Here is a 22,253-nt window from a genome sequence, read left to right on the forward strand (position 1 = left end):
ACATATAAAAAATTAGTCTCAAACATGTGTCAATACCTATGTCTTTTCTCAGGATTTATGACCCAACCATGTATGCACCCCACCCCCGGTTAGGCTTTTATGTTGGACTGATGGGACTGGTTTAGTATCTGATCATGATTTGTGGACGGAGGAAAACTAACGACTTTATACTCGGCTCAACAAAATTTCATCACTGCATGCAAAAGTTGTGCATGTAATGACTGTATTTATTGTAAATTGTTGACTTTTTGCTAAAAATGAGCTATTTAACTAAAAAATGGCAGCCAATTTGTAAACGGGCACTTTCCATGTTTTGTGAAATCCTTCCAGATCATAATTGTTATGCAACAGGACAACATTTTTGTATAATAGCTGTTCATTTTAGGGTGTTTCTTAGACATTTCTACAAATAAATAGCCGCCATCTTGAATTTTAGCCGCCATCTTGGATTTCTCGCTTGCGAACAAATATATTTGTGAGAACATTGTTTTTTCTTGGAGAGGGCACCATTCCCTACATTTTGATGTATAGATCTCCCCTTCACCCCTGGGGCTGCAGCATTCTTCTATTTCTAGAGGACTTTTTGACCTTCGGCCCATGGCCTATTAATAAAATTATAGACAAATAAAAAAGGATTAACACAGAAAGTTAGGTTACGTTCATTCAAGAACGTCACCTATACATTATGCTATTGACTAAAATTTAGGTCTCTTCTTATTACAAGTTTATGCACATGCCAAAACGTCGATTGAGTCTGGAACCTGGTCCTTGCTCTATGGCTGAACTAACGGTCTGGGCCAAATTTCATAAAGCCTGTTTTTGCTTAGCATCCTTGATAAAAACAGGATAACCAACCAAATTGATTTACATTTGTGGCACAATTTGCTTGTTAATGTTACTGGTATTCAGCTGATGCTTGCTTATCCTGCAAATCACGTGGAAATTTGGTTGGTAAGCCTGGTTTTATCAATTAAGAAATGTCACGCTAGCAAATGTTGTGCTTACAAGCTATGTATTTGGGCCCTGATAATCATGAGGGCGCCCTACAAGCACGCTGACGACATGTATAGACCTTATTGCAGATAGCGATTTTGAACAACTGCGCATGTGCGCGCAAAGGACTGTGGGAAAAATTTGGCACCTCGCTCAAAAAAGTAAACAACAACGTTCAACGTTTGGATCGTACACGATCGATCGGTTTGCAAAATGGATGTGGCAGGAGTGACCGAGAAAGAGCTGACTGATAGAATAAATAGTTCTGGCATAGACGAACTAAGGTAATCTTTAGCTAAAGTGAATGTGCCAAGGCACAGTAGTTAAAGACAAACTCCAAAGGCGACATTTTTTCGCGATAAAATTACTGTTTTTAATTTTAGGTTTGCCCGTCTACGTCTGTAGGTAGGGCGTCGGAAGACTGACATTTGACAAGGTCAATGGCGAGAAGTTGCAACACGGATCAGTGACCCTCCCGCAACCATCAGTCACCCACGAAGGATCGGAAATAACAACCAAAACTTCCCACTAGTGACTCCGATTTGTGCTGATAAATACTTCGACATAAGCATGGACGACCTCCATGACAAAAGTAAGACATTGTTTTCTGTTACAAAACAGAGAAACATTGCCAAGGTCATGATGATCGAGGACTGTCATGACTGTTTTACAAAAAATAAAAACATTTCTTATTCCTGGTCTAGATATAGCTCTATGGATAAAGCCCATCAATGGTGACATTGTCTTGATTCGATTGTATCTGTAATTGTATGCCACTAATCAGCAATGACGTGGACGTAAATAGAATAGCTTTCAATCATGGTAGTTGTACATTTTTAAAACTTTATGTGGCAGATGATACTTTTTCCTTATTTCTCACACCATCAACTTTTTAGGTCTACCACTGATATGGTTCAAAATTAAAGTGACCAAAAGTGACTAAGTAATTGTGGTTGATGTTTATATTTATTAATATAAATCTATTTCTACCTCCATGGTTATACCGTAGATCATGACATGACAAGTACGACAAGGTTCTGGTGTAGGTCCTAGCATACTTCTAGTTTCTAGAACTTAGAAGTAGTCCTAGCATAAACATTTTTTTATCAAGGGTTCAGTTTATGCAAGTTTGATGTACACGTTTTGTACGAACATGATTCTGTGCATAATATAATTACATACTTTGTGCTTTGTTTTGTGCATGTATAACAAAAATGATACTTTTAGTACACTGTACCATAAAGCATCAAGTTGTAAGCTTTATTGTTAGACCCTACTGGTACTGTAATAATGGTATGTTTGTTATGTCTATAATTTTATCATATGATATGAGACTGAGTTTTTGTAGGTTTGTAATTCGAAAAGCAAGGACTAGGTCACATGAGCGAAACCCTTCTTAAGGTAGGAATTTGAAAAAAGAATATAATTTCTTTTAAATTTTTGTTTTCAAATAAGTTTGATTTATTAAATAAAAAAAATAGATTCTGCATTGGGCATCCTCAAAAAATAAATCCTTTTGGTTTTACTTGGAAATTGTTACCATTTAACTTTATTATTTTGGGGGCAACTATCCCAATTAATACATTTTTGGTTATGATAGACTAATAAAAAGCCATATTGAGAGGACTATTTATACAGTAACTCGCTTTTATATTCTTTATAAATAATAGGCTATATTTGTACATCTGTTAAACCTGATTCTAAACTAATTATACCGATAGGTCTCATTTTGTAGTTTAAGTGGGTGAAAAGTCATTTCAAACCTTGCCATCAAAGAAGTATTGTGAGCACTTAAATATGATTCTCTGCAAACTCTGCATCTTAAAAATTTGGATTTAAATTAACAAGTAAGTTGACTGGCACTGTGGTCAGGTGGTTCAGGGCCCACTAATAATGGGTTCAGTACTGCCAGAGGCAATTTGTAATGTATTAAGCTGTCTCATGACTTCACAAAGCCAACATTAAAACAATTGATATTTATTAAGCTGCAGCCACCTTTGGCAAACACGTCATGCATGTCAGAGTCCTTGTTTACAAAAAGACTCTAGAAGAGGGGTCAGACTATCTGCTACACCCACAGGTTGGAATGGAATCTTAAAGATGACTGTGCCATGATAAACATGCAGCTATGTATAAAACCTGTGACAAATTCTTGTTTGTGAATGCTATATCATGCATGTTGTGAATTTAACTCCCGGGGTTGGTGTGAAAACAATTGTTCACAATCTAACCAGCATCTGTAATTATTTGACCCATTTTATGGTGAGAGTTTAAAGGTTTCATTGATAACTGTGGGTACACATAATTTAACTCTTGCTGAAAATAAATCCAAAACTGTCACACTTTTTGTTCAATATATTTGTTTACAAACACTTTTTTATTTACAATTTCCATCCTTTAATTTTTTTCTTCAAATATTTAAATTGGTAATATTAACTTTATAACACACTTGGTATTTTCATGGCCCCTTAAAAACACTTACATTGCAGTTTACTTCACTCAATTATTATCTACCCTTGTTTGCCTCAGGTATTGTTCATGTTGACTGCACTGAGGCGGTTAACTACAACCCTCTAGATCTTTGCAATTGCAACCCTTGGTATTATTTAAATCTTTGCATTATGAAGTATTATTGTATGATTTAAGTAACCAGAATAAATGAAGCTTTAAACTCTTCAAGACAGTGGAAATGGACGTTTGGACAGTGTTATTGTTTGTATTGTATTGTATTATTCTACTTTCTCTGAGAATTGTAGCCTACAACTGCAGGACGCCAAGCACAGGCATATTAAGAAGCACTTGCGATACCTTCGCTTGCGTCACAGTTCACTCTGCAATTAACATTTATCTTTTCATCGCCAATTTACGTGTCATCAGTCAAAAATGGCCTCAAGAGCATGAAGACACACATACACACACACAGCCTTTAGTCAATTCAGAAGATGGTCAATGAGCTCTCCTGCAGCAAAAGAAGTAGGATGTGGTTGGTCGAGTCCACAAAACAACAGTACAGATCACATCTTTGGAGTGAACACAGAACTGGGAGAATAACTGCTTCCAATATGAGTGCTGTCACGAAGCATGTTGATGCACAAGTAATTATCTGAAAGATAAAGCAGACAAAAACTAAGGGAATAAATGAGTGGTTACAAGTTCTTAAAAAGGCGTTTAAAACAGGCAGGGTCATGGTCATTCAGCCCTTGTTCCTCTTTTACCTATCTTACTTGATGACCTGACATGTGTTGCATTTTAATGACTGAGACAATTTTCGGATGCACTGTGTGGTGTGTGCGTAGTTAGTCTTGGTGCAAGACGTTTCTTGTTTTGCTTTCATACCCAGCGCGGCCAACTCACAAACATCGCCCGTATCGGTGAAACATCTAGCACCAAGACCAGCACATATTATGCATAAACATATCCGAAAACAACCGGTTATAAACAGCTCCAGCTGGTCTTTATCACTCGTTAACTTTAAACACCCTGACCCCACGTGAAGCGCTTTCCACCACAACAGGAATGCAGATAGCGAAACTGATTGAGGCATTTATGAATGATCTTTTGCCTTGTAAATCATAACCAAACACTCTGAAAGTCAGTCATGACTAATATGACTATGAGCTAATTAATGAGCAGTATCATTATCAGAATATTGATATTATATTCTGAATATAATATCAATATCTGTTATCTCTAAAAAATGTCGAGGAATATATAATTGAATAGGCCTATGTTTCTTTTTTAGTTTCTACCACCAATCACACATAAATCTAGCCTTTACAATGCTCAAATTGTAGCCTACAGCTTGTTGGGTTTGACATGCTTGATGATTTAATCATGACCTGGTCATGATTAAATCATCAACAAGCTTTATTAAAATTTTATTAAACTATTTAGTGGTCATTCAAAGTCAAAAGAACATGCATGGACCTACTTACGTATGTACGTACATGTACACTCCCTCGTTCTTCCGTTGAGTCGCAAAGCACACACACTCTGGTCCGATGGCATTATTGTCGTAGTTTTTTATATTAATAATACACATCTGACATGGCTAAATAAAGCATGGAGGTACACCCATTCGTGGGTGAAACTGTCTTCCGCCACAGAAGCATGACCGTCCACCACAAACAATGTCAATGTTTACAAACTTATTGTTTACAAAAAAACTTTGTAGAACACGTTACGTGACGACCGTATAACTGGAGGTGCCAAATATCTCCCACAATCCTTTGCGGGACGTCGGATTTTTGCTATCTGCAATAAGGTCTATGCAATCAGTGCACGCACTGATCTCTATACTGTCGGTATATATATATAGGTCGTCAGTGTGCAATCTACGCGTGGTGTTCATTATTGTCTCAAAAGGGGGAATACCCTAATTTCCATGCTCAAGATTGCGAAACACTGCCTCTTTTTCGCCACCACTCTAGTGGTACGGTACGTGTGTATCCAAATTTAATTATCGGTACAATAACATCGATACCTCAGAGAGAGATCCTACATTTGTCGCCTCAGTTCAAAGAAGCAAACGAATACAAACAATAGCATGCAAAGACGCTCAGCGGCACTTGCCCTATCCTACATCTCAGTACCGTACGAACACTGACTGGCGTCGTCCTAATATATTAGGCCTATAGTTATATCATGGAGCAATAGTTTATTACTCCATGGTTATATAGACTATAAAGTAATAAACCATCAATTATCCACCAAGAGTGACCATGGTAAGTAAGTTAAACAGTTATGGTTATCTATCAATGATTTCTTTGTTTAGCAGCTAAACCACAAAGAAATCAAAATGTGCATTCTTATATGATAAAATGAACACAATTGTTTAAAGTGAGTGTACATTGAGTTGACCTTGCTTCACAAACAATTCGACCATGATCGACTCACCATATGGACTCAATTTTTTTTACTCAAAATAAATGTTAGCGTAACAACTTACTTGAAAAGAGTGGGTTTAAGAGACTGAGGTTTTAAAACCAACGTATTATGTAAGTAATTGGTCCTGACTCAATGGGCGTTTCATGCCCGTGCATACCATTTGTTATTAATTCTGCTTGGGCCATGCCTAGCCCTGGTAGGACGTCAGACAGTGCCACTGCATGCAACGGAGGAGTCCAACCTGGGGTAGGCCATGCCATGCCATGCCAATATGACAGTTTGGACGAAGTTGATGGTTTCTCCTAGAACTATGAGGTTGGTTCGGCTATCGTCTCAGCGAACGATAGCCGATCGAACGGAGCTCATAGTAGTTCTAGGATTTGTCGATGGTTAGCCCTGATGAGTAGGACGTCACTCATCAGTTTTGGTTGCATGCACCATGTCCATGTGGCTAACTAGTCTAGACCCAGTATCAGGGGCGCTGTATTTCTTTTTTCAAAATTTTGACATTATCGGTCATCTACATGTATCGTAGGGTAATGTTATCGACCCTTATATGTTTTTGAACCCCAACTTTGATTACCGTTTTAATTAACGCGAGACTGTGCAAGCTCCGCAGGTGACAGAAGCTCCGCTGTCTACTCCAGTCTGTATTTTGGTCATGCTTAATCATGTCAAGAATAAAGTTTCCTGTTGTGGGTTGCTCAAACATTTATAAAATGATTAATATTTTGTATTTAAATCACTAATGCATTATTATGCCAACAATCAAATGAGTCGAAGAAACAACATCCAACCTCGAAAGTTCAACAAAATTAATTACCATCTGCTAGATTGAGTTTCATTCTCCTTCAGTCGATGATAGATCACGTGATGTGGTTGCTGGTTGGGATTCTATGGCATGCCAATGGGGGAAAAAATATTTTAAGTGAAAATGAAAACAATTTTTTTATTATTATTATTTACAGACTAAATCAATTCTGATAAACATAATAAAAAAACAGGTCTACACTAAAGAGAAAATATAACAGATTGGTTTCTTATCTCCTGAAACCAAACATTGCTGGTCTGAAATGGGGGAAAATAGATTGTTCTGAAGTGTTTGCGCTTCAAGGGGGGGGGGGGCGGGGGTGGGGTGTTTTAGTTTTATGCCTTGTGATATCTCCGGATTCTCATCTAGTTGCCATAGGCCTATGTCTTAGGACAAAAATTTGATTAACATTAATTTGATGAGATTTTTGATTTATTTTGCACGCCATACCTTCTGAATATTCAATAACATACCAATCAATGAAAGTAGTGAAAACATGATGTCGCTCCAATGTCGTGCATGCATTAGCACTATAAATAGCGGACTATCTCTCCTCGCAACGTAAAACCAAATGTATCATTTAGTTTTTGATTGTGAACAGTTTTCCTGTTATCCTAGGGAAAACGGAAAACACATGACGTAGCTAGTAAGCCTACGACTGATAATTAATGTTAAAATTTGGAAAAAAGGAGGTGATGAGCCCCCTTGGTCTAATGCGAGTCAATATATGGGCCATGATTGGGAGACGCCCATCTGTTTAAAGTGATCATAGCGCTTTCTCTGCCACCAATAAATGTTTTGATATTTGGAACTATAGATCCATAATTATCCCTGCAACCCTAGGGAGTGTGTAGGGTTTTTGTAATTATAGCAGCAAACTACCAAGTGTGCTAGACCAATTACTGAGCGCTGAAGGCCTGGTTTTTAATTTTGTTTTATTTTTCATTATTGGTCGATAATGACAAATGTTTGTGGAAAAAGAAGTACATAGTGCCGATAATCACAATTTTGAAAAAAGGTAAGAAACAAAAAGAGTATAGTGCAATAATATATAAAAGGAGTACAGCGCCCCATGGCCAGGGAACTGGGTCTACAAGTGTGCATAGGCCAAGTTACTGGCTGACCTACAATCACAGCAAACATTCTTTGGCCACCCATTCCCAACGTTACAATAAACATTCCTTGTCCATCACTTCGCCCTGACAATATAAAAATTATCTCCCCGGTCCCCTGACTGGTCTCGAGACCTACCACAACACTAGTGTTAATAACGCGCTGGTACGATTGCGTCAGATAAGTTTAGACAATTGGAAAAATGGAATAAAACACTACTACATCATAATGCTGTTTCCAGTCTTGATTTTTGAGCCTGTTACACAAACAAAGAGAAATTTTGGGTTCAAATCTTATCCGATTTTGGAATCAAATGCACTTGACCTCTGCATTTTGCAGAACCACCAAAATCACTCACTCATCCCCTACATAAGCCGGATTTATAATGTCCAAATGTTGAAAATGCGATAATTGGTCCAGTAGGCCTATATATAAATAGGACTATAGTTTGTATTTAAAAGCACAGGTGCATGAAATATTAGTTCAAGGAAATAAATAATTGAGATCCAGGCCTATATCTTTGAAGGTTTATTTGCTGAATTGCAATTGACTTGAAAACAAGAATGCAGTAGCAGCCCAAGATCAAAAGTGTATCAAAAGCTGTGTATTTTTACAGTAGGTATTTTGTTGGCAATAGTTGAGTCAATTTAACCAAGGCAAAAACAAAGCAGACTATTATGGGCAATGGCACTTAAACTGTAAGATGTGCCCCCTTTTACCATGCTAGTTATAACCACTTTTATTGTATAAATAGCGCCCTCAAGGGTCGATACAGGTAATCCAATATTATGGCCAGTTAACAGGGCCTGTGATGAGCCTTTATTATTGGGATATCAATAAACCCATGCGAAATCTCGCATAAACAATGAAAGCTAACAAAACATGTCATCACAATCAGTGGATCAGAACTTTTCCCCACAAAACAGAACATGTGACAAATATGTTGACTTTTCCCCCATGATTAGGAATCTCTGAGGCCTTTGCAAACCCTGGCTGACTTGCAGGATGCATTGAGTGCAGCAAGAACAGACTACAACCACTCATCAGTCAAGGGAGTGACCAACAAGAAACACATCAGAAATTCAAAGAAAATGGCGTTCAAGTCGTCATTTGTAGCAAAGTCAAATCATACAGAAAGATCTGAAACAGTGGACACCAAGAAGCAATTGGAAGTTGACCAAGCTGTGGCAGCATCTGATGACAGGTAAAGAACAGCATATTGAAAAAAATAAACATCGACACAACGGAAGATTTGGGGCCATGGGACTAGGGTAAACAAAAAATTGAGGTCTGATCCGTGAGCATTAATTCTGCTTTTAAGCGAATTACACATGGTACCTTTTTTTGAAAATGTTTTTGGTCTGCCACTACTGTAATGTGGTGATCAGTGATGTCACATGCTGGACTTATTTTATGCCCATATTTTATGACCAGAATTACTCCCCTGACAAACGGAGCATGCCCGAAACAACCTCACTTTTTTTCAAAACTTAATTGCTACATTAGAAATTGTTGTTTTGTGTACTTTGTAAAATTCAATAGATCCCTTGCATTGCGCAAACGCTACACGTACGCTAAGGTGACCTGCAGTTTTTAATGTGCAAAAACAACTTTCTTCGAACAATCCGCCTCCTTTTGGCCTCAGGGATGGTGACTTGTTACTCATTTCTCAAAAACTACAGCATCTCACAGCAAGTCATATTTAAAGGGAAGCTTTCTACCATCAATATATCTTCAAACTGTGTGACATTGTGTTTTGTGTCCTACGAAAAGTACCCAACCTGTGAGGGAATAATCTGTTGAAACAAATGTGTTTGGTTTTTCAGAGAGACTGAAGAACGTCATATCCAGATATTTGTTTCTAATCCAGTAAAGGAGAGTCTCTGTCTGCAACTTCATCCATCCACCACCATCTCTGACTTGAAAGAAATAATACAGGAAAGACTAAACATCCAAGCAAAAAATCAGCATCTTGTCACTAAGAGGGGCATTGAGGTATGAGTTTGTATCATTTGAGTGCTGAAAATCTAAAGTTTGCTTTGTGAATTTAATGGAATTTATTTTTGAGAAGTATTTTCCAGAGGTTACATCAGAGAGTTTTAGTCTGTTTGAAAACCCTGTCCATCTAAAAGTGTGACCGTGGTTATGCATTCTTTGGCATTTCCTGGCAGGCAAGAAACTACACTGGTACAAAAAGTAAATTGTCATATTGACCTGTTGAAGATATGACAGTTTACTTTTTGTATTGTTGTGTTGTTAGCATACATTCTACAAAATATTTACAGCTGAACAAAGTTTAAGATATGTCCTCTTTTTGTGTTTTTAAACTTTGTTGAAATTCTTTGCTGCAATTTTCAAAAGTCCTGGTTGTTTATTCAGTTTGTAAAGATGCAACATCTATTATAAACTGCTCACAAAAAGTAAGGAAACTTTTTTGAATCCAGTATATTTGTTACTATTTATTACTCTCTTTGTATATGGTATATATCAATGCAAAGCTGAACTGTTCCTCTTTAAAATGATACCACATTTGCAATGATTACATGTTGCTGAACTCGGCTACACGAATAACAATGAGGCAAAGTCACAAATCAAATGTGCCAAACTTACCGTTGTCTGTGCTAAATGGTCAATAGGTGATGCTCAATAATCAAACCGATCAAGCTTTTCAGAACCATTAATGGTACACAAAGATTTGCACTAGTGAGCTCATCAGACACAAATAACCCTTATCTCTTGAAAAACACCTTGTTTGATGGGTATTTGCAAGACGATATTCTACAGCCGATTGCAGTCCCATACTTGCAGACTCTTGGACCAAAATGCCATCAAGATGACAACGCTCGCCCCCATCGAGCCCGACTGGTACCTGAACAATGTTGGGGTGCACCGGATGGATTGGCCTGCTAACAGTCCAGACCTGAATCCCATGGAACATCTGTGGGACCAGCTTGGCCTCGCTGTCCGCGCCAGAACCACAAACACATCAACTGTGGCTGACCTAACCAGGTTCCTTAATGAAGAATGGAACGCCATCCCTCACCATCAGCGCATCACAAGACTTTTGTGCAGCATGAGAAGAAGGTGCCAGGCTGTCATCAACGCCTTCGGATCATCCACTCGTTACTGAACGTCTTGTATCAATAAAGTGAATTAAGATCAGTAAGTTGTCTTGCTCTATACCAAAATTATTGTCTCAATAAAGTGGATTAAGATCAGTAAGTTGTCTTGCTTGTTTGAATTACAGTGTCAATTTGATTGTTCACACGGTAACACAAAATTGCTGATTTTGGCACATTTGATTTGTGACTTTGTCTCATTCTCATTAACATGGTCAAGTCCAGCAACATGTAATCATTGCAATTGTGGTATCATTTTGAAGAGGAACAGTTCAGCTTTGCTATGATATATACCATATACAAAGAGAGTATTAAATAATAACAAATATACTGGATTGAAAAAAGTTTCCTTACTTTTTGTGAGCAGTTTATATAGTTGACGCTACTCGGGCTGAACTCGGCTCGAGATGTTGTGACCACAGGTTTGTCCAATGTCAGAAATTCGTCTCTGCCATCCAGGCCGATCCTGGGCAGCTTGAACAGCTTGATTGTGTTGTAGGCCGATGGCCTTGAGGTCGTCTATAAGCCATCTATTGAAACGTCAAGTCCAAGTGACTGAGTCATCGAACTTGCCATGAAAAAATAAGTTAATGACGACTCTTGTGGTTGTATTGCTCAAATCTGAGGAAGAAAAGAAGATTTAACTAAAACGTCAAGTAGTAATGACCAAAATCTTGAACACTTTTACCCACATAAATTTTGAGATACGATACAGTAGCAGTTTTTAACAAATCCCTCAATTGTTAACGCCCACACAAAATTTCTATATTAAAAATATACACATCTTTTACTTATTCCCACATTTTGTGTGCACCTTTAGAGATGCTTTTTGAAACTTCCGAAGAATTATAAAGGAATTTTACTGTCCGGCAAGTAGTTCTTTAGGTGATTTGGTAATCCTTTTTTGTTGAACACACAGCTTTGTGACAAACAGTCTCTGATTGTGCTTGGCATTCAGCAAGATACCAACCTAGAGTTACGTCAAGTTGCTGGGTTGATGGGCGGTACAAGAAAGCAAAAATCGGGAAGTGGTAAGTGTGAGCCAATCTAAACACTGTATTTCTGCCCCTTAAGGTTCTTGGCATTCAGCCTTTCTGATTATTAAAAGTCATTCGATTGATAGGTGGTTCATGAAACCAAAACTAGGGTAAGTTAGATTGCTAATAATTAAGGTTACCAAAATATTGAAGAGACAGAAAGCTAGAGATTCACTGTTTGGGTGTGTGGTACAAGGAAGCAGAATTCGTCAAAATTTAATCTACTGCTTTTCATTTTTTATAAAGCATTAGTATTTTTTAAAGTAGTTTGGTTTGCTCAAGACAATGTAAAATAAAAATAAATAAAAATTTCCTCTAAGGAAATCCCACTTTCAATACCAAAACAACAGACAAATTTTCTTTTTTGGTTAACAGGGCAGGGAAAAAAGTTTAAAATAGCCAAGATACAATTTCAAGATGAGCAGGAAACAAAGACTAGCTCCAAATCAAAACAAGAAGATGTCACTGAGTCTATGGACCTTTCTTGTACTTTTGCTGGCATCCCTTGTACTTCTACTAGTGCAGTCCAGTCACAGAGAACTTCTCCTAGAACAGGGGCTAAGAACACAAGGGGAAGGAAAGAACAAATGAAGCATCAATCTCGAGAAGGACTTGCAACTCAACAGAGTGTATCTACTGAGAAACAAGATTGCTTAGTCCAGTCTCAGAGAACGTCTCCTAGAACAGGGACCATTCCTAAGAGCACAAGAGGAAGGAAGGAACAAATGAAGCCTCAATCCCGAGAAGGTCTTGTAACTCAACAGAGTGCCTCTACTGAGAAACAAGATTGCTTAGTCCAGTCCCAGAGAACTTCTCCTAGAACAGGGGCCATTCCTAAGAGCACAAGAGGAAGGAAGGAACAAATGAAGCATCAATCTCGAGAAGGACTTGTAACTCAACAGAGTGCCTCTACTGAGAAACAGGATTGCTTAGTCCAGTCTCAGAGAACTTCTCCTAGAACAGGGACCATTTCTAATAGCACAAGAGGAAGGAAGGAACAAATGAGGCCTCAATCTCGAGAAGGACTTGTAACTCAACAGAGTGCCTCTACTGAGAAACAAGATTGCTTAGTCCAGTCTCAGAGAACTTCTCCTAGAACAGGGGCCATTCCTAAGAACGCAAAAAGAAGAAAGGAACAAATGAATCCTCAATCTCAAACAAAAGCAAAACCTCATTTTAGTGCCTCGGTCATTTTTGAAGAAGCACCCAAACCTCATAAGAGTGCCTTGGTCCATTTGCCAGAGGAACCTAAACCTCATCAGAGTGCCTGGGTCCATTTACCTGAGGAACCTAAACCTCATCAGAGTGCCTCGGTCCATTTGCTAGAGGAACCTAAACCTCATAAGAGTGCCTCGGTCCATTTACCTGAGGAACCTAAACCTCATCAGAGTGCCTCAGTCCATTTGCCTGAGGAACCTAAACCTCATCAGAGTCCCTCGGTCCATTTACCTGAGGAACCTAAACCTCATCAGAGTGCCTCGGTCCATTTACCTGAGGAACCTAAACCTCATCAGAGTGCCTCGGTCCATTTGCCTGATGAACCTAAACCTCATCAGAGTGCCTCAGTCCATTTGCCGGAGGAACCCATACCGCATCAGAGTGTGTCGTCTACAGCAAATGAGATAGCTTCAAACTGTGACAGTAAAGGTACAGATTAATAAGAACCTTTATTTTGTTAATTTTATTTTTTTAAGTCAAATAAAAACCAACTTACTACCTCATAATTTATGTACTTTGTCACATTTTACTACATGATATGAAGTTAACTGTTACATAATTATTGCAACTCTAACACAGTTTGTTTGCTTTTACTGGATTGCTCATGTTTTAAGTCTACTCAAAGTCACTTTAGACAGTATATATCTTTTCTGATTACTCACAAAAACATTACGCTTTTCAAGGAAAGGGACATATGTGAATTGGATTACAAGATTAGTCTCGATCTTAAATAAGGGAATAAAAGAGTAGTCGACGAGTTCTTAAACGGCTGTATAAAATCGACAGGGTCGTGGCCGTGTGATAAAGGCCTGAGTCGAAGGCGAGGGCCTTTATCGCACGGCCACGACCCTGCAAGGTTTTAAACGGCCGTTTAAGAACGAGTCACTACTCATTTATTCCTGTTCATAAATGCCCTTATGTTAAAAGTGACATAATTTAACATGTTTAGACAGTGTGACACTGTTTAATTTGCGAAGTTTGCAAATTTTCAAAATCCTTGGTAAAAATGTTTTTCCGCGTCGGTCGGTGTGTATACACGCGTGTAACATTTTACGCGCTGTTAATAATAGCTATGAATTGCGTTCCGCTTAACTTAAATTGGCGTTCATTAGCTTGCGCGCCCAACACATGAAGGTTTGCAAATTTTCAAAATCTTTTGCCAAAAAATATGTTTTGTGTGCGTCGGGTGCGGTGTGAATATGCGCGTGTGCACACACATTACGCGATGTTACTAATAGCTATGAGTTGCGTTCCTCGTAAGTTAAGTTGGAGTACACAGCTTGCGCGCCCAACACACGAAGCCAGCTGATCTTAAATAGCTCTAGCTGTATCTCAACCAATAGGTAGCGAAACTGTCTGGGGTATTTATGAATGGCTATTAAAAACCTTGCAGCTAGGGTTTTGTCTGTGAAATAGAAACTCACTTTTCAGCTTGGTTCGTCATGGTCCTTAATCATCATCTTCCAATACTGGGCCAAAACTAGCTCCTCCAGAATATACCACTTGCACAGAGACTTAAAGGCAGTGGACACTTTTGGTAATTACTCAAAATAGTTATTAGCATAAAACCTTACTTGGTAACGAGTAATGGGGAGAGGTTGATAGTAAAAAACAATGTGAGAAGTGGCTCCCTCTGAAGTGACATAGTTTTCGAGAAAGAAGTAAGTTTCCGCGAATTTGGTTTTAAGACCTAAGATTTAGAGATTGAGGTCTCGAAATCAAGCATCTGAAAGCACACAACTTTGTGTGACACGGTGTTTTTTTCTTCCATTATTATCTCGCAACTTTGACGACCAATTGAGCTCAAGTTTTCACAGGTTTGTTATTTTATGCATTTATGAGATACACTGGTCTTTGACAATTACCAATAGTGTCCAGGGTCTTTAAGACCTTTCATTGAAACAAGTGAGCTACAATGTGGACATGGTACTGTACAAATCAGAAGATGACTTTGTTGTATTCATCTATTTGGAATCATGTATCCCAAACAATTTTTTTTTTTTCCATCTCTCTTTTACTAGATTTAGTTCCTGCAATTCACCAAGACCTAGCAATGAGATCACAATCATCTGATGCGCTTACCTTAGTTAATCACCAATCACAGGCAATGGTGAACAACATGTCAATTGGAGAGGGTAGTAATGTCTTTATGGCCGATGCTTCTGGAATAACCTTCAAGAAAAAGGTCATGCAACATGTATCTGTAACAGGTATTATACAGCTTTACTTTTCTACTATACAATTACTTTTTATGTCTAACATTCTTACATTTAACATTTAAGTATTTAAGTTTGAAGATTAAATCCCCCCCCTTTTGAAAAAAAAATGAAACGAACACAGAACAAACAAATTACAAAACAAAATTACAAAACCAACCCAAAAACTCAAAAGTGTATTCAAATTATCCCATAATACAATCCAAGAATAAATTTAAACAATTTGTTGTGTTGAAATTAGTTTATTACCGCTCACTAGGAGTGGCGCGCGACAGGAGCAGATCACCAATCCTCAAGCTTAAGTTACCCCAATTATACTGAAAACTGAGGACAAATTGAAGCAACTCATTTTGATGTACAGAAACAATTTTTCTACAGAATAGCAAAGCCGCTTTGAGTTTAAGAATTATTGTATGGCGTAATGTAAGCTCTTCAGCAATAAATACATGAAAGACATTTCTTGCGTTGATTTTTCTTCATTATCTCTCAACCTCAACAGTAATGCCACACCCCAATCATCAAGACCAAGCTATTGCAGAAGTGACTGGAGAGGCATTGAAGCTAGTGGACATGACTACAGGTAGCTAATAGATACTCTCGATACACCAAATAAACATCTATGATAAACATTGTATGAGATGAGTATGTTGAAAAGGTAGTGAATATATGTGAGATATGGGCTTTCGGGGGCTTGTTGATAATCTTGAGGGAGGGGGATGGCACACAGGTTCAATGAAGGGCTTTGGAATCTTCTCTTTAAATGACAGCTCTCAGGTTTAGGAGATTTATTCTCATCTGTGACGAACCTGTGAACCTGCGGCTGTGAAGTCAGGGCAGGCAGTGATAACAAAAAGGAATTATTAATTATAATTATTCACAGTTTTACTTTTGCTTACACTACTCAGCAACTGTGTAAAGGACATATGGTTATGGCAGAAACAAACCCTCAGTTAGGCATTTCTTTAGCAACAACCAAGCGGCGCAGCAAACCCACCCCAAAAGCACAAATCCACCACTGCATCTAAGCAATTGCTGAGTTTACATTTCTAGAATTTATGGTTGCTCATTTTAAGAACAAGAGACATGTACTAAAGCTTATTTTCTTGAAATTAGGCCAACAAGAATTTAACCAAAAACCCATTACTTAATTAGCAGATTACAAGAACTACACATGGCCATATCACATATGCCAGCAGTACAAACACTATGTACTTCTCAAAAGTACCATTTTCTATATTTCATGGCAATTTTCCATCTCAAAAATACACTCTTTTCACAAGCCTCTAAAATTCCACAAGTATCATTTAACAAATCTATAATAATTTGCTGTAAAATTGAGATAAATCACTTTGTGAAACTCTAGGTATAAAATGGAGAAATAATAAGTTTAAAATGGGATAAAAATAAAGCAACTTTACCTGTGAAGTCAGGGCAGGTAGTGGCCTGGAGCCTGTTGTTACTAGACAAATCCAAAGTATAGAAGTAAACATGTAGTTTGTGCAGCTTACTTTTTCTCCTAATAATTAATTAAAACTTCTATGACAGTTAAACCTTCAACAAAAAATGTATTATTATTTTATATTTAGTAAAATAGGTAGTTAGACAAATGTCTGAATGCCATAGGTTAATGAATTATAACATCACGAAGTACATGTTTGGAAATCCTTTGTTTATTTCAACTTGGGTTTGTGCTAATGAAGTTTGGCTTTGACCTTAGTTTGACCCTGCTGCTGTTTCATGTATAACACACCTATAGGTCTATAGTGGGAAGTAGTATGCCTAACTAGGGGATGAAATTATGATGTGTAGTTGAAATGGCAGTATACAAAACATGTAAGAATGAAGCAGTGCTATAAATGTAAGTACATGTAATTTCAAAGGGTCTATACACCTCCCTTCATATATTAATGAAATTGACGCTAGATTGGTACCATATGAAGACTTTTTAGTTCAATCTTACTGTTATCAGTAGGTCAGTCGAGAGCTCTTGTTGGAAAACTTATATTTGTTCTCAATCTTTGAATTTGAGTACTTAGCGTCGAGTCCGAGCAAGTCCAAGTTTGGAGTCACAAGGATAAAGTATGTGTCAGAATTTAATAACCTGTATGTGTTTATTACCTCTCAACAGGAGCCCCAAACCCCGATCCTCAAGCTCAAGCTATTTTAGATGAACTTCCAGAGGCATTGAAGCAAGTTTACATGAATACAGGTAGCTTTGTACCTATGCTCCCATTGGTTGATGATGATAAGATGCACATAATGGACATCTACACTAAGCTTGTTTTAGTTGAACTTGTTGATAAGAAAGGGAAGATTGAGAAAGAGCCAATACAAATGGAATCATATGAAGACATTTTCCATGTCAAAACACGGGAGGGCAATCCCATCAAACGTGTTGTTTTTAGTGGATCGGCAGGTCTTGGAAAGACGACTCTTTGTGACAAAATCGCTTATGATTGGGCAGTTGGTAAGAGTGAGATACTCAAAAGGTTTGAACTTGTTTTTGTTTTGAAAATGCGTGCACTTACTACAACTACAGACCTACCGACTGCTATCTCGGAGCAGCTCTTAGAGCAAGAAACGGTCAAAAGGTCTGATTTAAAAGGGTTTATTGACAAGAACCAAGACAAAGTGTTGATTCTCTTGGATGGGTTTGACGAACTCAGAACCACTAAGCTGAAAGAGTCTTCATTTGGTTCAATTTTTAAGGCTCTTAATCGAAAGCAGTACAAAAAATGCTGGGTAGTTATCACATCTCGTCCTCCCCTTGACCAACTACTCAGCTCATCATTGGTTGAAAAGCCATTCACTCATGTGGAAGTTGAGGGGTTTTCATGTGGGGATATTGAGAAATATGTGAATAAATTCTTCCCTGATGACCTTGAGAATGTTAGGAAGCTGATAGAGAAGATACAATCTTCTAAAGTTTTGTCTGATTTGGCAAAGAGTCCAATGCTGCTGCTTTTGATGTGTTTGCTCTGGAGAGAGTCAGGACAACTCCCAATCACAATGACTCGGCTATACAACGATGCATTGAATTACATATTCAGGAGAAAAGCAAAAGACTTGTCACAAGATGAAATATCACAAATATTGATTTCAATTGGAAAGGTTGCTCTACATGGGTTAATATCTAGAAATAAGTCTCTTTCCTTTGAAGAAAAAGATTTTGACAAGAAAGCATTCGATGCAGCAATACGTGCAGGTGTTCTCACTAGCGAAAGGGTCTTGAAGGTAGTAGACCCTCATAACAATGTGTATTTTATAGACAAAACTTTCTTGGAATTCTGTGCTGCATTGTATTGGCAAAGTTTAATTAACACTGTGGAATTTGAAGGAATCCTTGTTCAGGTCTGCAGTGACACAGGGAAATATCATTCTCCGTACGATTATCTATTAAGGTTTTGTTGTGGTGACAATGAGAAATGTACAAACAAAGTCTTGCAGAAACTGCAGAAGAATAATCACCCAAGGTTGGGTCTTATTTGTTACTTTGAGAGTCAGTCCAAGCGTTTACCATCGGAGGATTTCATCAATGCAGTTGTGAGTACTGAAATTAGAATAGATGGATGGAATAGCGACTGGTTGAAATCCTTCTTCCACTTAGTGAAGCAAATTATTAATCAGTCAATTATCCAAGAAAGTGCCTACCTTCCCAGTGTAATTGAGCTTCTCATAATGCACTGTGACCTACGGAGGTTTGGTAGTGAGTTAGCAAATTGTTTTACGAATATGACTGCTTTTTCTATTCTTAATCTGATTTCTTCCAACGTGGGTGGTTCTGCATCATTGTGGGCTACTCATTTGAAGAGAATGATGCACCTCTACAATCTGAGATTGACAAACTGCATCTTGGTATCGGAAGACATGGCCCCTATGGGCATCATTATGGGCTACTCATTTGAAGAGAATGAAGCACCTCAAGAATCTGAGACTGAGCAACTGCAAATTGATAGGGGAAGACATAGCCCCTATTGCTGAGTCAGTGAGTGACATGTCAACTCTAATTGATCTGGATCTGTCTGAGAATGACACCTTGGGTGGTTGTGCATTATTGTGGGCTACTCATTTGAAGAGAATGAAGCACCTCAAGAATCTGAGATTGACAAACTGCAGGTTGGTATGGGGAGACATGGCCCCTATTGCTGAGTCAGTGAGTGACATGCCAACTCTTATTAAACTCGATCTGTCTTCTAATCATTTCTTTAGTGGTTGTGCATCATTATGGGCTACTCATTTGAAGAGAATGAAGCACCTCAAGAATCTGAGACTGAGCAACTGCAAATTGATAGGGGAAGACATAGCCCCTATTGCTGAGTCAGTGAGTGACATGTCAACTCTGATTGATCTGGATCTGTCTGAGAATGACACCTTGGGTGGTTGTGCATTATTGTGGGCTACTCATTTGAAGAGAATGAAGCACCTCAAGAATCTGAGACTGAGCAACTGCAAATTGATAGGGGAAGACATAGCCCCTATTGCTGAGTCAGTGTGTGACATGCCAACTCTGACTAAACTGGATCTGTCTAAGAATGAAACCCTGGGTGGTTGTGCATTATTGTGGGCTACTCATTTGAAGAGAATGAAGCACCTCAAGAATCTGAGATTGACAAACTGCAGACTGATAGGGGGAGACATGGCCCCTATTGCTGAGTCAGTGAGTGACATGTCAACTCTGATTGATCTGGATCTGTCTTGTTATCACGTCTTGGGTCATTGGGCATCATTGTGGGCTACTCATTTGAAGAGAATGAAGCACCTCAAGAATCTGAGATTGACAAACTGCAGCTTGGTATGGGGAGACATGGCCCCTATTGCTGAGTCAGTGAGTGACATGCCAACTCTTATTAAACTCGATCTGTCTTCTAATCATTTCTTAAGTGGTTGTGCATCATTATGGGCTACTCATTTGAAGAGAATGAAGCACCTTAAGAATCTGAGATTGACACGCTGCCTACTGAAAGAGAAAGATAGGAGACTCATCAATGTGGCGGTGAAGGATATTGCCTCTCTACATGTAGAGATGGTTTAAAAGGCAGTGGACACTATCGGTAGTTCGGGCGATTCACAATGCGGTGCGCCCTCAAGCGGTTACCAGTGAGATGCCAATTTACGCGCTGCATGCTGGGTAAAAGTCAACAAGTTTTCGCGGCCGTCATCTTTTTTTGTAGTTTGACAGTCTCTCTGGTGTCCACTCACAGTGCTTAACTAGATAAGCAAATACATCACCAAGTGAAATCTGCGGTGCACCACGGAGATCAGATGTGTAAGACACTTTGAGTCAACTCAAGTCGACAGCGTTTCCATTGTCGAAAACAACTCGTTTTCTTTTCCTTTCTGAGTTATCAATCATGGTCGCAAGTTTCCAAAACATCGTACTTATCCCTCCCTCTTTCCGCTAAAAACATCATCCTTTTTCTTTCCTGAACAAGGGATACCGCGAGCTGTTAGAAACCTTTTTTAATTCGACAACGGACATGCGCTTTCTCTGTTTACTACAAATACAGGTCGGAATACTAGTTATGCTAGTACCACTAGTAATACTAGCATGACTAGCTGCCATTTTGGAATAATGTTGTCGACCGTAATGTGAAAAATAAGCCTCTCCCTGGTAACCGCTTGAGGGCACACCACGTTGTGAATAGCCCGAATTGTCAAAGACCTGTCTTCTCACTTGGTGTATCTCAACATATATGCATACAATAACGAACCTGTGAAAATTTGAGCTTGCTTGGTCATCAGAGTTGCGAGATAATGAAAGAAAAAAACACACTTGTCACACGAAGTTGTGTGCTTTCAGATGCTTGATTTCAAGACCTCAAATTCTAAACTTGAGGTCTTGAAATCAAATTCGTGGGAAATTACTTCTTTCTCGAAAAATACGTGACTTCAGAGGGAGCTGTTTCTCACAATGTTTTATACTATCAACCTCTCCCCATTACTCGTTACCAAGTGAGGTTTTATGCTGATAATTATTTTGAGTAATTACCAATAGTGTCCACTGCCTTTAAAGACCTCAGGGGATGATTCAAATCCAGGGATTGAATTGGTTGACAATCAAAATATATGGAGAGACCAAATGTGGAGTATTTTAATACTTTGCTAAAAGGAGAAGTTTAGAGTTCAAATCTCCCGTCCAAGTTCATTTTTTAGCAGCCTTGTGTTACTTCATCAGTAGTCATTTGTTTTCATCCCTGGATGGTGGTTTACATCTTCTAGTTTGTTCATTGAATATGTATGCTAGACCTCACAAGTTTTCACAGTCAGATCACTGTTGTGATGCTTGTACTTGGTAGTTTTTGTATGAATATCCACAGTCGGTGGCCAGTAGAGGTAGCCCAGGAAGTTGACTGTCTGGAACGAGGGGAAACACCAGTTTATCCTTAATGTTGATCGTGATTTGTTAGCCTAAGAACCTGACACAACTTTGCCTGCTGTAAGAATCAGTCATGGTTTAACTTAATACAAAAGTTGGTTCATGTCAACTGGAAGCTAATGGACCCTTCCTGTGAAATATGCTAATCACATTCACGCATGGATACAGACCCTATTGGTTGGCAAACGCCATAGAGTTGTGCACTAAGCAAACTCGCAATCGCGTCTGCGTCACGCACCCATTAGCCGTGTACAAAACAGCGCGATGTTCCCTCATTTTGCCAACCAAAATGTTAGTGCGCAGGCGCTATGTGCAATTTACATGTTTCATGGGAAGGGTCTATTGCAAAGTTCATACCAGCACAAATCCCTCAGTAAGGTATTTACAGGAAATGAAAAAAGGTATCAAAGACTCATTAATGAGAGTAAAATTTTGATTGTCGAAATTGAAGGAAGACTTTCATGATCATGCTTAAGAACTCAA

General features: G+C 38.5%; 1 protein-coding gene across 1 annotated transcript; it reads left to right on the top strand.

The window, feature by feature from the left end:
- Positions 1-5,413: 5,413 nt before the first annotated feature.
- On the top strand, positions 5,414-21,106 carry LOC117306843. The gene is given in 9 exon segments (XM_033791386.1): positions 5,414-5,717; positions 8,770-9,008; positions 9,631-9,799; positions 11,843-11,954; positions 12,336-13,607; positions 15,200-15,388; positions 15,894-15,974; positions 17,523-19,310; positions 19,312-21,106. Coding segments are annotated over 9 exon segments (4,968 nt in total). The 5' UTR covers positions 5,414-5,714; the 3' UTR covers positions 20,427-21,106.
- Positions 21,107-22,253: the final 1,147 nt, after the last annotated feature.

The sequence above is a fragment of the Asterias rubens genome, chromosome 2, assembly GCF_902459465.1.
Source record: "Asterias rubens chromosome 2, eAstRub1.3, whole genome shotgun sequence".
NCBI lineage: Eukaryota > Metazoa > Echinodermata > Asteroidea > Forcipulatida > Asteriidae > Asterias > Asterias rubens.